This window comes from Oncorhynchus mykiss, chromosome 7 (assembly GCF_013265735.2).
Source record: "Oncorhynchus mykiss isolate Arlee chromosome 7, USDA_OmykA_1.1, whole genome shotgun sequence".
Lineage (NCBI taxonomy): Eukaryota > Metazoa > Chordata > Actinopteri > Salmoniformes > Salmonidae > Oncorhynchus > Oncorhynchus mykiss.
Window position 1 is genome coordinate 69,453,619 of NC_048571.1, and position 18,140 is coordinate 69,471,758.

Consider the following 18,140-nt stretch of genomic DNA (forward strand, 5'->3'; position numbering starts at 1 on the left):
AGAGAAGGGGAGAGGTGAATGAAGAGGAGGGGAGAGGTGAAGGAAGAGTAGGGGAGAAGTGAAGGAAGGGGAGGGGAGAGGTGAATGAAGGGGAGGGGAGAGGTGAATGAAGGGGAGGGGAGAGGTGAATGAAGGGGAGGGGAGAGGTAAAGGAAGGGGAGGGGAGAGGTGAAGGAAATGGAGGGGAGAGGTGAAGGAAAGGGCGGGGAGAGGTGAAGGAAGGGGAGGGGAGAGGTGAAGGAAGGGGAGGGGAGAGGTGAAGGAAAGGGAGGGGAGAGGTGAAGGAAATGGAGGGGAGAGGTGAAGGAAATGGAGGGGAGAGGTGAAGGAAATGAAGGGGAGAGGTGAAGGAAGAGAAGGGGAGAGGTGAATGAAGAGGAGGGGAGAGGTGAAGGAAGAGTAGGGGAGAAGTGAAGGAAGGGGAGGGGAGAGGTGAATGAAGGGGAGGGGAGAGGTGAATGAAGGGGAGGGGAGAGGTGAATGAAGGGGAGGGGAGAGGTAAAGGAAGGGGAGGGGAGAGGTGAAGGAAATGGAGGGGAGAGGTGAAGGAAAGGGCGGGGAGAGGTGAAGGAAGGGGAGGGGAGAGATGAAGGAAGAGGAGGGGAGAGGTGAAGGAAGAGAAGGGGAGAGGTGAAGGAAGAGAAGGGGAGAGGTGAATGAAGAGGAGGGGAGAGGTGAAGGAAGAGTAGGGGAGAAGTGAAGGAAGGGGAGGGGAGAGGTGAATGAAGGGGAGGGGAGAGGTGAATGAAGGGGAGGGGAGAGGTGAATGAAGGGGAGGGGAGAGGTAAAGGAAGGGGAGGGGAGAGGTGAAGGAAATGGAGGGGAGAGGTGAAGGAAAGGGCGGGGAGAGGTGAAGGAAGGGGAGGGGAGAGGTGAAGGAAAGGGAGGGGAGAGGTGAAGGAAAGGGAGGGGAGAGGTGAAGGAAATGGAGGGGAGAGGTGAAGGAAATGGAGGGGAGAGGTGAAGGAAAGGGAGGGGAGAGGTGAAGGAAAGGGAGGGGAGAGGTGAAGGAAATGGAGGGGAGAGGTGAAGGAAATGGAGGGGAGAGGTGAAGGAAAGGGAGGGGAGAGGTGAAGGAAAGGGAGGGGAGAGGTGAAGGAAATGGAGGGGAGAGGTGAAGGAAATGGAGGGGAGAGGTGAAGGAAATGGAGGGGAGAGGTGAAGGAAATGGAGGGGAGAGGTGAAGGAAATGAAGGGGGAGGGTGATTTTAATAACGAAGACTGACATAATGGATGTGTTCATTTTGATGGGGAACGAGCCTGGAACTGAAGTCCATCTTAATTTACTAGTCAATTCAGGCATTGAATACCACTCCTACGGAAAATGTCATTTTATTCAATTCACAGGCCAGGACTGACAGGAGACACATTCATTGGTAGTATTGAACGTTTCTGACTGATGGAGTGGGCGTGAGAGGAGAACTGACAGTGAAAGGGATGCGAGGAGGAAAGGTTCTGACTGATGGAGTGGGCGTGAGAGGAGAACTGACAGTGAAGGGGATGTGAGGAGGAAAGGTTCTGACTGATGGAGTGGGCGTGAGAGGAGAACTGACAGTGAAAGGGATGTGAGAAGGAAAGGTTCTGACTGATGGAGTGGGCGTGAGAGGAGAACTGACACTGAAGGGGATGTGAGGAGGAAAGGTTCTGACATTGGAACACAGGAGAAAGAGAATAGATGAGAATGCTGGAGGAGAGGAGAGGAGAGGAGAGGAGAGGAGAGGAGAGGAGAGGAGAGGAGAGGAGAGGAGAGGAGAGAAGAGGACATGAGAGAAGAAGAGAGAACATGAGAGGAGAGGAGAGGAGAGGAGAGGAGAGGAGAGGAGAGGAGAGGAGAGGAGAGGAGAGGAGAGGAGAGGAGAGGAGAGGAGAGGAGAGGAGAGGAGAGGAGAGAAGAAGAGAGAACATGAGAGGAGAGGAGAGGAGAGGAGAGGAGAGGAGAGGAGAGGAGAGGAGAGGAGAGGAGAGGAGAGGAGAGGAGAGGAGAGGAGAGGAGCAGACATAGAGGAGAGGAGAGGAGCAGACATGAGAGAAGAGGAGAGGACATGAGAGAAGAAGAGAGAACATGAGAGAAGAGGAGAGGACAGGTGTGGAGAGGAGAGGACAGGAGCAGACATGAGAGAATAGGAGAGGAAAGGAGTGGAGAGGAGAGGAGTGGAGAGGACAGGTAATAGAATATAGAAGGAAAAAGTAAGAAACCTTACCGACAGCGTAGCTCAGAGCTAAGGAGCTGAGGCTCAACAGAAACAGCAAAAGCCCCATTCTCACACTCTGATCAGAACTGGACCAAACAGGATCAGAACCAGATCTGCACCACACCAGGAGGAAATTAGAAGTGGCTTATCAGTGCCTGTGGAGAACAAAAAAGACAGATTTACTCCTGGTTAAACTACACGGCTAGTACTCTTACACGTGGCCTATAAGCAGAACTTATCTATTCTTCTGAACATCCTAACAGTACAATGTCTCTGGACTGAAGCATTGTGGAACAACACTAGAGCTGGGGTGTGTCCCAAATGGCACCTTATTCCCTACTACATCATTTTTTTGGGAACAGAGCCTTATGGGCCTTGGTCAAAGGTAGTGCATTATATAGGGAATAGGGTGCCATTTAAGACTCAACCCTGGCTAGTATGCTCCAGTGGCCTTATCTCTTTAGTAGCTATCTCTCCTGCTGCCTCTCACACACCCAGGAGACTGTCTCCCCATGCAGTGTGCACTCTGCTTCATGTTACATTACGGAATAAATACTAGCCCAAGGTAGAGGAGAGAGAGAAACAGAACAAACATAACAAACCTTTAACAATGTCGTCTCTTACCTTCTTATATTCCCTCCGTCCCCGCTCTCTATCTCCTTCGCTGTCTCTCTATCTCCTTCCCTGTCTCTCTACCTACATCCTTTTCTCTCTATCTCCTTCCCTTTCTCTCTATCTCCTTCCCTTTCTCTCTATATCCTTCTGTTTCTCTCCATCTCCTTCCCTTTCTCTCTATATCCTTCCGTTCTCTCCATCTCCTTCCCTTTCTCTCTATCTCCTTCCCTTTCTCTCTATATCCTTCTGTTTCTCTCCATCTCCTTCCCTTTCTCTCTATATCCTTCCGTTCTCTCCATCTCCTTCCCTTTCTCTCTATCTCCTTCCCTTTCTCTCTATCTCCTTCCCTTTCTCTCTATCTCCTTCGCTTTCTCTCTATATCCTTCTGTTTCTCTCCATCTCCTTCCCTTTCTCTCTATCTCCTTCCCTTTCTCTCTAGCTCTCTCTCAGTTGAAACCGCTGGCCAAACACGCAGACTCACTAAACACATTTCCACCTAATATAAATTCAGCATTGTATGGCAAAAATAACTCAAAATAATATTGTCCAATCCGAACGTAGAAAGCAATGAGAGGGTATTAATTGATCAAGTGTATTATACTCTTCAAATCCAATAAAGGTCCAAGGACCTTAGAAACATCAATAGAACAGGAAGGTTCAGGCTTTTTTCCCCGGAAGCTGGCACATATGGTACAATTAGATCTAGCACATCTGTCGGAATGTCGTCTAGACAGCTCACAGCCTAGTAGACTCGCTTACAGACCAGGAACAAGCTACTCCATGGCAGAATTCCCCACGACAGACCCTGGCTAACATAATCTACTCTGTCAGTCTGTGTTCTCGCACAGTGTTCTCCCTCTGTGTGCTCCCTCTCTCCCCAAACTGTCACCTTCTGACATTTCACTGGATACTACTGTTATTAAACACACAGCAGAAATAGAGAGGGGGGGGGGGGGGATTGGGAGGAAGGAAGAAAGAAAGAGGGAGAGAGAGTTATGACGAGAGAGAGGGGGGACTGGGAGAGGCAGAGAGAGAGGGAGAAGGAGAGAGAAAGAGAGGGGGCAGACAGAGAGCGAAAGATAGCAATAAATAATAATATTTTGAGGGTGTTTATATTTGCTCTGTTAACACAAGTGTATAATGGAAATGTCCAACGCTCTAACCTTGCGGCTACCTGCCATCCTGAAGACAGCAGAGACAGCAGAGAAACAGACAGAAACCGAGCCGGGCAGAGACAGAGAGATATAGCTCATCAAATCAGCTCACAGCTTAATGGACTGTGGAAGGAGAAGAGGAGAAGGGAGCAGCATATCACATTGCTCTCACGTCTCCATTACACCACAGCTAAACATCTGAGGCTGGTTCAACAGTTAGCTCAAAGCAGATAGAAACATTCTGTATGACATTCTTTATGTCCAGTCTATGCTTTAATAAGGCTTGGATACACTGAGTTCGCAATGGCGCTGGAATGTATAGCAGACGTTTTACATGCTCCTGACCAATTCTGTTATTTTGTGGATTTTTGCGTTGATCGTAACTGTTTTTTACATAATGTTCCTGCCATCATTTCCTAGTGACGAATATACAATCACTGGAGAACAAACTGGACAAGCTCCGTTCAAGATGATCCTATCAACAGAAACTGAACAGGGACATGGATAATACACATCTAGCTGTTTTTTCTATGCTTTGGCAGGACAGAATGGCAACGTCGGGTAAACTCAAGGAGGGGGGCGGGGGGGGGGGGGGGGGGGGGGGTGTTTGTCTCTTTGTTAACAACAGCTGGTGTGCTATCTCTAATATTAAGGAAGTCTTGAGGTTCTGAGTTAGAATACCTCACGATAGGCTGTAGATCATACTACTCCACACACAGAGATGCATACAAAGCTTTCTCTCGCCCTCCATTTGGCAAATCTGACTATAACGCTATCCTCCTGATTCTTGCTTACAAGCAAAACCTTAAACAGGAAGTACCAATTACGCGCTCAATACGTAAGTGGTCGGAAGCGGATGCAAACCTACAGGACTGTTTTGCTAGCACAGACTGGCACATGTTCCGGGACTCATCCGATGGCACTAAGGAGTTTACCACATCAGTCACCGGCTTCATTAATAAGTGAATCAACGACTACATCCCCACAATGACCGTACGTACATATCCGAACCAGAAGCCACAGGCAACATCCACACTGACCTAAAAGGCTAGTGCTGCCGCTTTCAAGGAGCGGGACACTAACCCGGATGCTTATAAGAAATCCTGCTATGCCCTCTGACAAACAAACAAACAGGCAACGCGTCAATACAGGACTAAGATTGAATCCTACTGCACCAGCTCTGATGCTCGTCGAATGTGGCAGTGTTTGCAAACTAGCACGGATTACAAACTAGCACGGATTACAAACTAGCACGGATTACAAAGGGAGCCATGAGCTGCACAGTGACATAAACCGACCAGATGAACTAAATGCATTTTATGCACATCGAGTAAAGCAACACTGAACCATGAGTGAGAGCACCAGCTGTTCCAGACAACTGTGTGATCACACTCTCCATTGTCAATGTGAATAAGACCTTTAAACAGTTTAACATTCACAAGGCTGCAGGGCCAGATGGATTGCCAGACGTGTACTCAGAGCATGCACTGACTAGCTGGCCAGTGTCTTCAATTATATTTTCAACCTCTCTGTGACCCACTCTGTGTTACTTACATGGTTCAAGCAGATCACCATAGTCCCTGTGTCCAGGAATGCCAAGGTAACCTGTCTAAATGACTATCGCACCGTAACACTCACATCTGTAGCCATGAAAGGTTTTGTAAAGGCTGGCTCACATCAACACCATCATCCCAGACAGCCTGGACCCACTCCAATTCACATTTCTCCCCAACAGATCCAAAGATGATGCAATCTCCATTGCACTCCACACTGTGACTTTCCCACTTGGACAAAAGGAACACCTACATGAGAATGCTGTTCATTGACTACAGCTCAGTGTTCAACACCATAGTGCCTTCCAAGCTCATCACTAAGCTAGGACTCTGGGACTGAACACCTCCCTCTGCAACTGGATCCTGACTTCCTGATGGAACGCCCCCAGGTGGTGAGGGTACTGTAGGCAACAACACATCAGTCACGCTGACCCTCAAGACGGGGTTCCCTCAGAGGTGCGTGCTTAGTCCCTTCCTGTACTCCCTGTTCACCAATGACTGTGTGGCCGCGCACAACTCAAACACCATCAATAAGTTTGCCGACAACATGACGGGGATAGGCCTGATCATCGATGACAATGAGACAACCCATTGAGAGGTCAGAGACTTGGCAGTGTGATGCCAGGACAACAACCTCTCACTCAATGTCAGGAAGATAACGGAGCTGATCATGGAATACAGGAAATGGAGGGCTGAGCACGCCCCATTCACATTGACAGGGCTGTAGTGGAGCGGATCGAGAGCTTCAAGTTCCTTGGTGTCCACATCACTAACGATTTATCATGGTCCAAACACACCAACACAGTTATGAAAAGGGCACTACAATGCGTCTTCAACCCCCTCAAGAGGTTGAAAAGATTTGTCATGGGCCCTCAGATCCTCAAAAAGTACAACAGCTGCACCATTGAGAGCATCTTGACTGGCTGTATCACCACTTGGTTTGACAATTGCTTGGCATCCAACCGCAAGTTGATACAGAAGGTAGTGCATACAGCCAAGTACATCACATCCAGGACCTCCATAGCTGGCGGTGTCAGAGGAAGGCATTAAAAATGGTCAGACTCCACCCACCCATCATAGACTGTTCTCTCTGCTACTGCAAGGAAAGTGGTACTGATACACCAAGTCTGCAACCAACAGGACCCTGAACATCTTCTACCCCCAAGCCATAACACCCGTTTTGCACACATTTTTTTTGACTCATCATATGACACTGCTGCTACTGTTTACTATCTGTCACTTTATATCAACCTCAATGACCTCATACCCCTGCACCCCTGCACAGACTCAGTACTGGTACCCCTGGTATATAACCAAGTTATTGTTACTCATTGTGTGTCTACTATTACTTTTATTATTATGTGTTTTACTTTTCTATAATTTCTCTATTGTCTTTCTCACTGCATTGTTGGGAAGGGCCTGTAAAGTAAGCATCTCACTGTTAGTCCACACCTGTTGTTCACAAAGCATGTGACAAATACAATTTGATTGATTTGATTTAGATGAAGACAAGACAAGACATTTAGTCAAATAAAATAAAAAGGTTGTTGCAATGGAACACGACTCCTGCAAATGCAGGTGCATCACTTTCAAGATCAGTGCAGACATTTTGTTGAACCAGATGGTTTCCTTATGGTATCTCATTACTAAATGAGGAGCTACAACCAGGTGTTGTGCATTTAGCAATCAACCAAACCACAAATGAACAAGACACGTCTGTCTCACAGAATGAGAGTTTTCTGTCAATCGCGCGGGACTAATTGTCGTATTAGAGTGAAATCTGTCCAATGTGTGAAGTCAGTGCAGACCCTTCCATTTCTGTGTGCAGCGCTGTGGAACATTGTGGCCCATTGTGGATCCTCGGGTGAGTCACCCATCAGTGCACACCTCTTCCACTCTATTCCCCCTCTCTCTTTCTCTCTCCTCTCTCTGCTCCTCTCTCTGCTCCTGTAATTGGAACTCAGAACTCTGACACATTCTGACAGATAACAGTAATGGAACCAGCACTCTAGAAGGGAGAGGTTCCTCCCTTGAGCACTGATCTAGAACCTGTTATATAGCCTCTCCATATCCTAACCATAATCATAAGAGGGGGGAAACACAACTGACCCTGGATCAGTGTCTGGTAGTGGCAACTTCATTGTTTTCTGTTTTCTGCTCTTAGCTGAATCATTCTGGGCACACACACAAACAAGGAGAACTGATGGGGCGTTTTTAATGAGTGGTTTGAAGAGGAGAGGGCCCAGAGTGGGGATTCTACAGAGTGGGGATTCTACAGAGTGGGTATTCTACAGAGTGGGTATTCTACAGAGTGGTGATTCTACAGCATAGAGTGAGCAGCAAAGAGAGGGAACACACACAGCAGCGCTCTCAGCAGCCCTCAACAACATGCCACACACACACACACACACACTATGGATGACTGGGTCTAGACTAGAATAAAGGGTGGCTGGATGCGGTAGTCCATCTTGGTAGTACGCGCCGTGTGTGTGTGTGTGAGGGTGTCCGTGCATGTTTGTGTGTGTGCTGTAGATGAGGGGTTGAGTTAACACTGACTCCACTTGTGTGGAGCGGAGTGTAGGTTTGATTGCTGAAGAAATCTCTGCTGCTCACTCTTCTCTTCCCTCATTGTCACAGTTTTCTCCTATGTGCTCCTCTCCTCTCCATCAGACTGAGTAGGAGTGCTGGTTGATGGTACTTTTTTGGGAGGTGGAATATTTTGCCAATTGACATTCAGATCCTCGTCCTTCACAGTGCTTCCAAACCACATCCCACAGACAGACACCACAACATCTCCCTTTCCTTCTTTTACCACTATCTCTCATTGTCTACCTTCTCCTCCCTACATCCCTCCATCCCTTCGTCCCTCTGAAGTCGTCACGCTCCGTTAAGGAGGGAAGGACTGCCTGAGGCCACGGAGCTTTTAACTCAGCCTAGACATCTGTCGACGGGACACGCACAAGGACCACACGTGCACCACACACACACACACACACACACACACACACACACACACACACACACACACACACACACACACACACACACTCACACAGGGACAACAAAGGACACTGTCAAAATGCACTACACACCCCAGTTGGCTGTTTGGGACACCACTCTGGGCAGGGGAGGGGTAGAGGGGAAGAGAAGGAAGGAGTGAGGAAAAGAGGATGAGAAGGAGGAGGGAAGTGAGGTGACCCACAGTGTCACCAGAAGACAACACCTTTATTTATTGATCAGCTAAGATTCCCACCACTCTGGGCAGGGGAGGGGTAGAGGGGAAGAGAAGGAAGGAGTGAGGAAAAGAGGATGAGAAGGAGGAGGGAAGTGAGGTGACCCACAGTGTCACCAGAAGACAACACCTTTATTTATTGATCAGCTAAGATTCCCACAGTACTGCCCTATCCTCTGGGGTGACAACTAATATCCTGTCTGCGCTTGCCTTAGGTGCGGGTGACACACACACACACGTACACACACACGCACAGGCTGCTCTGAAATCTCCTGTCTTCTTGGCGATAACCATCTCTTTAGCAGGTGTTTGATGAGAAAGCAGAGGGAGTTAGCTGTCCCTGCCAGTCCCCCTGAGAACATCAAACAAAACACTGATCTGCTCCCTAAATCCATCTCTGGGATGAACTGTGGAGATTGTGAGCTCTAGATGACTTCTACATCATACACCTCTCTGAATATCACACACACACACCTGCATAGTCAGTCAGTCAGTCAGTCAGTCACACAGACACACACACACACACACACACACTGATCCCTCCCTGTTGATTCAGAGATAGAGAGGCTTGAAGATGGAGACGGCTGATATTGCAGCGTGAGACGACAGACACTGGCAGCGTGACTGGAATCATATAACGGAGTCATCACATCACATCACACACACGCACACACACAGAGATTAAAGGTAAAGAGATCATTACCACAATTAGTCAGGAAGACCAAGGACTGTTAAGTTACGATTTCACAGGTAAATCTGAATGCTCCTGATTTTAACACCTAATGATATAATGCATGACATGTCAATTCCACAGCTGTAAGATGTAGCACCTCAGACAGATGGAACTGTGACAGTCACAGTAGCAGTATTCTGCACACGCATATTCTATCTCCTCCAGGGTAATTGGAATTCAGACTCAAACTCACTTGATACACACTTTAAATGGTTAGACTGTCATTCACATACTATTGGGCTTGTATATCTGACTTACGAAGAGTACTCTACACACATACAATGCTGGCAGGCAGGCAAGCATAGACACACACATACTTTCTCAAATACTCACTGTCCTTACCTGGCTCTACCCCCCATCTCTCACCCTCTCTCTCTCTGTCCTTCTCCAGTCATGACCAAGTCTGAGCAAATACAAACACACAATACAATACAACCGCACACACACACACACACACACACACACACACACACACACACAAACACACACACACACACACACACACACACACACACACACACACACACACACACACACACACACACACACACACACACACACACACACACACACACACACTGTGCTGGTCATACATTATGTATTGAATCACCACATTCGCTGTCAGTCAGTCGCTGGGGAAGAACCAACCAGATTACACTGTAAAATAAGATTAGAGGGTTATCCACATTCAAACTGATGGAAACAGACATACACACTGTCAAAAACAAACACGATTATACGACACACACACACACACACACACACACACACAAGATAACCTCCCCCACACACACACACTGTTTCTAAGGGCGATGTTTGACCATGCGGGGCAATGAGAGTACAGAGAGCTCAGATGTGACTATTGTAGTCCTATTGTTGAACAAACATTAGTACAAATCAATAACAGCATTATAATCACACCCCTATATTCTACAGACCTCAATATCCTAGAGTTTAGACTTGGAATTTAGAGTTTAGTTTACTGTTGGGATTTAGAGTGTAGTTTACAGTTTAGATTTGACAGAGTTACGAGTTCAGGACTCTGCAGACAACCATGGCAATATTTGGACAGGGATGAGTGTGTTTGAGCCGGGTTCATCAGGATTTGGATTGAACCAACCATGACCTTGTTTGACTGGACCGTTGCTTGTTCACACACTCTCCTTTCTGAATGTGGTGTGAAGAAATATCTTCACACCACATAAAACCCTTTATCAACAATACAGTATATGCAGCAAATGGATGGTAGGAGGGATTGCTATATTGTACACAGAGTGTGTGTGTGTGTGTGTGTGAGAGAGAGAGAGAGAGAGAGAGAGAGAGAGAGAGAGAGAGAGAGAGAGAGAGAGAGAGAGAGAGAGAGAGAGAGAGAGAGAGAGAGAGAGAGAGAGAGAGAGAGAGAGAGAGAGAGAGAGAGAGAGAGAGAGAGAGAGAGAGAGAGGAGCAAACAGAACTTGCTCTAAACATTGTAAATCAATCCGGGGGTTCATATTTCACCCAAACTGTCTTTTAGGTGCTTCTTCTACATGGAGCTCAGTGTGCTGGTCTAGGTTAGAAGCAAGATGTGTTTTAAGCTCTGATGATGAGATACCATTCCTCTGTGTGTATTTGAACAGTGCTCTGCTGAGGAACAAGGGTTAGAGGGCTGACAATCATTCTGATACAGAGACAGAGTCTGATGGAGTCTGATAGAGTCTGGAATATTGCAATTTAAAGTCTGATTTAGAAGGTTTGCCAGTATCATCAAATGTTCCAGAATACTTGAGTGCAAATCTAAATGCTATGCTTCATCGCCTGGTATTTACTAGAAAACATATGAAAAGGTTAATGACATTACTACACTGAACAAAAATATAAACACAACATGCAATAATTTCAAAGATTTTACTGAGTTGCAGTTCATAAGGAAATCTATGAAATCTATGGGATGCAGCACTGCACATCGCATAGAGTTGCCTCATGTAGCACTGCACATCACATAGAGTTGATCAGGCAGTTGATTGTTGCCTGTGGAATGTTGTCCCACTCCTCTTCAATGAGGCACTCTGCTCACAACATTGACATCAGCAAACCGCTCACCAACACAACGCCATCTGCTCGGGTACAGTTGAAACCGGGATTCATCTGTGAAGAGCACACTTCTCCAGCATGCCAATGGCCATCAAAGGTGAGCATTTCCCACTGATTTAGATTACGATGCCGACCTGCAGTCAGGTCAAGACCCTGGTGAGGATGACGAACACACAGATGAGCTTTCATGAGACAGTTTCTGACAGTTTGTGCAGAAATTCTTCGGAATGTGCAAACCCACAGTTTCATCAGCTGTTGAGTGGCTGGTCTCAGATGATCCCGCAGGTGAAGAAGCCGGATGTGGAGGTCCTGGACTAGTGCGGTTACATGTGGTCTGCAGTTGTGAGGCCAAATTCACTAAAATGACATTGGAAGTAGTAGAGAAATGAACATTCAATTCTCTGGCAACAGCTCCGGTTGACATTCTTGCATTCAGCATGCCAATTGTACGCACCATGAAACTTGAAACATCTGTTGCATTGTGTTGTGTGACAAAACTGCACATTTTAGAGTGGACTTTTATTGTCCCCAGCACAAGGTGCACCTGTGTAATGATCATGCTGCATAATCAACTTCTTGATATGCCACACCTGTCAAGTGGATGGATTATCTCGGGAAAGGAGAAATGCTCACTAACAGAGATGTAAACACATTAGTGCACCAAATTTGATAGAAATAAGCTTTTTGTGCACCTGAATCTTTTAGTTCAGCTTATGAAACATGGGATCAACGCTTTGGGTTTATATTTCTGGCAGTGTATTTCTTTACATACGTGTGTGTATGTATCTAAGCATGTAGCCTACAGCATGTGGATATGGAGTGAAGAGAGCAGGACTAAAACAGTCTCCCTGAGACACTGACCATCACCTTCCCTGAGTTGCGGTCCGCAGGTATGTGTATGTGTGTGTTTGTGTGTGTGTGTGCATATGTGCGTGCGTGTGTGCGTACATACATCTGTCTGTGTGTGTGTTATAGACTGATATTGGTTGAGATAGGACTTCAGAGTGTTCTGCCTCTCATGAATGGTGATTGTGCACATTTGCCCTTTCCAGAAACTGGAAGAAAACACGTCTATAGCTCTGACCTTTCAAGAAGACGACAAGAAGGATTATTTTGCATTCAGACTAAATGTCTGGAAGTTTAGCAGCCCACAGAATGAGCTGAGTTTTGCTGGGGGCCATTTTCATCCATGATTTAAAATCTACCTCCGTACTGTAGAGTGCTGGGAAGAGTTGATACCAATAGTGACTTAATCTGTGGATGGAACTTCTCAGCATCTATGCGTGTGTGTGTGTTCATAAATCAGCAGATGAGGAATGACACTGACAGTTGTGAATCTGATGCAGCCGAAGAGCTACTGCCCCCTTACCTGGGAAGCACCGAACAACAGCAGACAGGGACGTTGGACCATCGAAGAGGCGCAAATATGATGAGAACTACATTGATTTGGGGTTCACTTATATTGGGTGTAGTGCCTTTCCTCAGCCACAGTGTGTTAAATGCGCAAAAGTACTATCTCACATCTCGATTAAACCTTCACTCTTGCGCAGCCATTTAGAAACAAAACATGAGCAGTTGAAAAATAAGCAGCGGAAGTTTTTTGAGCGAGAATTAAGATGACTTTCGAGTAGTAAGACATGTATATAAGCAACAGATCCATTAATAACAAGGGGCTAGAAGTGTCTTATATGGTGAGCTACCGAGTGGCTAGGACCGGCAAGTTCCCATACTATTGTGGAGGACTTAATTCTTCCTGCTGCCGTGGATATGGCTGGGACAATGCTGGGGGAAAAGGCCAAAAAAACTATACAGACAATGTCTCCATCAAACACTGTTTTACAACGCATCAGTGACATGGCAAGCGATGTTTTGAAACAATTACTGCTACGCATACAAGCCAGTGAATTCTATGCGTTACAGCTGGATGAGTCTACAGACCTGGCATCTCCTGGTATATGTCTGTTACGTTTATGGGGGGTCAATTAAGGAAGAGGCCACCGAGAGGCTCTTGCAGCCAAGGGAATGACTGACAGCTTGAAATACATTTTGGACACTACATTGAAAATGGTTAACTTTGTTAAAGCAAGGACCCTGAACTCTCGTGTATTTTCTGCACTATGCTTTTACAACATACAGAAAGAAGTGTGCTGGTTATCAAGGGGCAATTGAGAGACGAGCTTAAAGTTTTCTTTACTGACCATAATTTTCACTTGTCTGATCGCTTGCATAATGACGAGTTTCTCACACGACTGGTCTATCTGGGTGAGGTTTTTTCTCGCCTGAATAATCTGAATCTAGGATTACAGTGACTCTGCGCAACTATATTCAATGTGCGGGACAAAATTGAGGCTATGATTAAGAAGATGGAGCTCTTCTCTGTCTGCATTAACAAGGACAACACACAGGTCTTTCCATCATTGTATTATGTTTTGTGTGATAATGAACTCAAGCTTACAGACAATATCAAATGTGATATAGAGAAGCACATGAGTGAGTTGAGTGTGCAATTACGCAGGAACTTTCCCGAAAAAGGTGACACAAACATCTGGATCGATTATCCCGTTCATGCCCTGTCTCCAGTCCACTTACCGATATCTGAACAAGAGAGCCTCATCGAAATTGCAACAAGCGGTTCTGTGAAAATTTGATTTAATCAGAAGCCACTGCCAGATTTACAGATTGAGCTGCGCTCACAATATCCTGCCTTGGCAAATCGGGCTGTTAAGACACTGATGCTCTTTGCAACCACATACCTATGTGAGAGTGGATTCTCAGCCCTCACTAGTATGAAAACTAAATAGAGGCACAACTGTGTGTGGAAAATTATTTAAGACTGAGGCTCTCCAATACAACCCAACATTGCAGAGTTATGTGCATCCTTTCAAGCACACCATTCTCATTAACCTGTGGTGAGTTATTCACAATTTTCGATTAACAAATAAGGTTTTATATGTAAGATGGTTAAATAAAGACCAAAATGATTGATTATTATAATATTCTTATTTGTGCCCTGGTCCTATAAGAGCTCTTTGTCACTTCCCACGAGCCGGGTTGTGACAAAAACTCACACTTATTCTTATGTTTAATAAATGTATTGTATAGCGTGTGTGTAGCAGGCTTACAATGATGGCAAAAAACAACATTTGAGAGTATGCTGACCCTGGTACTAGAGGGGGTACACAGCTGGAGGTTGAATGTTTGAAGGGGTACGGGACTACAAAAAGTTTAGGAACCACTGCTCTAGAGGACATCATTCTGCTGCACAAATGATAGATCCAACAGCAGAAAGCTTCTCACACAACGCCAACGGCAGGGAGTTGAGTTATATCCGACCTAATGGTATATGTGCTGCTCAGGGTGAAATAAGTTCATGATCTCATCTAGGGGGACAAATGAGTGATTTTTGTAACGAAATACCTAAGATTCCAAGCACACAGGATGAGATGTTACTATCCTTTGTGCAAGCACTTCCAAGAGTTCATGAACAGTGAGCCTGATGAAATTTGGGGAGCGCATCGTCAGTAGTGTACCTTTGGTTCCTAGGGTGTTTCGGCCTTTCACACTATACACCCTCCACAAAGGCGGCCAGCGACAGGGTGATCAATCCTACGCTTGCGTCCCATTCCCAATTAGTCATAGGAGTTGCCTTGTTGTTGATAGCCAACATCCCATGGGACTATGCATGGCAGGGGCGTCCTCCTCCCTGAGTCAAGCATTGTTGACCGCATACCTCCTGGCCCTCTCACTTCGGGGCCCAGCTGGGGTCTTTCCTCTTCATCCAGAGCCACTGACTGCTGCCTTCTGCCACCTCCGATACAGCTTTGATTGCCGAACGCTGACTCTGGCCCTTAATTCCCAGGTCTCTAAGCAGTCTGGTTGTAGATGTTGCCACAAAACCTCTGCAGCCCACCTCCACTGGTCGGACTTCTGTGTTCCAGCCATGATGCCGTGCTTCGGCAGCAAGATCGGCATAGCGCAGATGTTTTCGCTCATAAGCCCATAACATATTATCTCATGACAAACCAATGGTTTTTAACATCCGGTTTTTTAACAGCTCTGTAAGTGTAACGGATGTGAAACGGCTAGCTTAGTTAGCGGTGCGCGCTAAATAGCATTTCAATCGGTGACGTCACTTGCTCTGAGACCTTGAAGTAGCAGTTCCCCTTGCTCTGCAAGGGCCGTGGCTTTTGTGGAGCGATGGGTAACGATGCTTCGAGGGTGACTGTTGTTGATGTGTGCAGAGGGTCCCTGGTTCGCGCCCGGGTATGGGCGAGGGGACGGTCTAAAGTTATACTGTTACATTGGTGCCATGACCTGGATCACTGGTTGCTGCGGAAAAAGGAGGAGGTCAAAAGGGGGGTGAGTGTAACGGATGTGAAACGGCTAGCTTAGTTAGCGGTGCGCGCTAAATAGCGTTTCAATCGGTGACGTCACTTGCTCTGAGACCTTGAAGTAGTAGTTCCCCTTGCTCTGCAAGGGCCATGGCTTTTGTGGAGCGATAGGTAACGATGCTTCGAGGGTGACTGTTGTTGATGTGTGCAGAGGGTCCCTGGTTCCCGCCCGGGTATGGGCGAGGGGACGGTCTAAAGTTATACTGTTACATAAGAATAAAATATTGCAAACTCCACGGTTATCGCATTAAAAAGAGTGGATCTCTTTTATTGACATGTATTAAAGCTAAATCAGAGAGCCAGGCTGTAAAACAACAATATAATACATAGTCAAGGTAACACTCTCTTAACCTTGAAACAGCATGCCACCAGCTAATAATACTTGATATCTCAGCCTCTGTCTTGCCCAGCAGGGCTGAAATGGAGACATGTGTTGCGCCTAGTTGCTCTCTGTCTCCGGTCACCCTGTCCAGAATCTTTCTCGCCCTCCCTCCCTCTCTCTGTTTAACCTTCTGTCTCACTCCCCAGAGAGGGGGAGTGTGTCACAAGCACAGGAAATGAAGCACTTTGAATAACCTGGCGATGTTAGGAGGTGTTACATGTGTCTGGCTGAGCTAGAACGTTTTTATAAGTGCTGTAGAAAAATGTGTTGGCGTGGTGGGCATAGTGTTGGTGAAAGTGTTGTGTGGATCGACCTTGAAAGAATTAGAAATGTACTCTTGAATGTAGAGATGGCCATCTCTGAAGGAGGTAGGAGGAACTAGCTACCGTAACTAACAATCACTACTCAACTTCAGTTATATCTGAAGTAGGCAGTTTTACATCTGCAGCGAGTGTTCTATAGGGCCTCCAGTGTTCTAGAGGGCCTCTCAGCTCTCACAGACACACATGAGAGGAGAAACTGCAGCTTTGAGATATAATATATTAAGTCTGATTGAAGTGAGCTGATGCTAAGTGCGTCGTTACGGCAATCAGAAGCACAGGCTGGTTGGGTTAGGAGAAGAGATCCTTCAAAAGAACAAAGCTCATGGCTTAGCAAGGAGAAAGGAAGGCAGTCAGAGATTTAGACATCAGTGTCAGTATGGAAGACTAACAGGCAGAGATTTAGACATCAGTGTTCAGGGTGGAAGAATAACAGGCAGACATTTAGACTTCAGTGTTTTCAGGGTAGAAGACTAACAGGCAGGTATTTAGAAATCAGTGCTCATGGCGGAAGACTAACAGGCTTAGGGAAGAACGCACACTGTGTTTTGGGTGATTGATTGATCATCAGCCACTCTGAAAATACACATCTGGTCTGACTTAGGCTCCTGTAGATTTGACAAAGGAGCATCTCCACAAACTATACTGGCCATACATCATATTCAGAATGCATGTTTGTTTCAGGATCATGTTTTCTCATCTAGGGAGATCTTACTTTCTCCCCATGATAGTTTAATAGTTATGTGCCAAGACCCCCAAAGCCGAACTCAGCACAATGTTCTTTAGAAATGAGTACATCTTATTTCTGCCCAATAACTTGAAAAGCCTTAGCTGTATCCATTATTCAAAAGGCCTTCCTTAGTTTTAGGGAAATCCCAGTTGGATTCCGTGAGGCAAAAGTTGTGTCAAATAAATTAGAAATATAATTTCTAAATGTTACTCACTCCCAAAAAAAGCTTTTGGAGGTACAGCCTAACTTTGCTGCCGTAGCAGAGGCCAACTCTTTGAATCTATCTGAAACAGTTCAAGTTCAAGTTTAAGGACATTGTGTGTGTCCAGTCTGCTGCCGTTGACCTGCACTTAACAGGTAAGCTGACTGAGAACACATTCTCATTACAGCAATGATCTAGGGAAGAATTACAGGGAAGAGGAGAGGAGCTGGGCATTATTATGTTACCATGGCACCATGAGCTGCCAGTTTGGGAACTGCTCCAGCCAGGACACTGTGCCACATCTGCTCCTGCTACGCCCTCTTGTGTTCATCCGGTGTCTTCTTGAACTGCAGTTACTCCCCCAGTACACACTCTCTCTCCCTCTCCCTCTCTGTGTGATTGTGTGGTTGGAGACAGGTGTGCTGGAGTCAGAGCAGATCCCTACCAGCTGCAACTCGTTCCATAATCAAGACCTCTGCAAGTCTTCAGTCCTGCCACTTCCACTCTTCCAGATCGTAATCTCTGCTCAGTCAGTTCATGCTTCTAGCTATTTATGATTATTCAAG

At 46.3% G+C, this 18,140-nt stretch overlaps 1 protein-coding gene across 2 annotated transcripts in view; it reads right to left on the reverse strand.

Moving 5' to 3' along the window:
* The window catches only part of cntn2 (contactin 2), a 70,637-nt gene that overhangs the window by 23,927 nt on the left and 28,570 nt on the right, over positions 1-18,140 (reverse strand). For both annotated transcript variants that reach the window (XM_036983945.1, XM_036983946.1), the window contains one exon: positions 2,202-2,347. In XM_036983945.1, coding sequence (XP_036839840.1) covers positions 2,202-2,259 — 58 coding nt within the window. In that variant the 5' untranslated portion in view covers positions 2,260-2,347. The remainder of the gene's footprint in view (positions 1-2,201; positions 2,348-18,140) is intronic.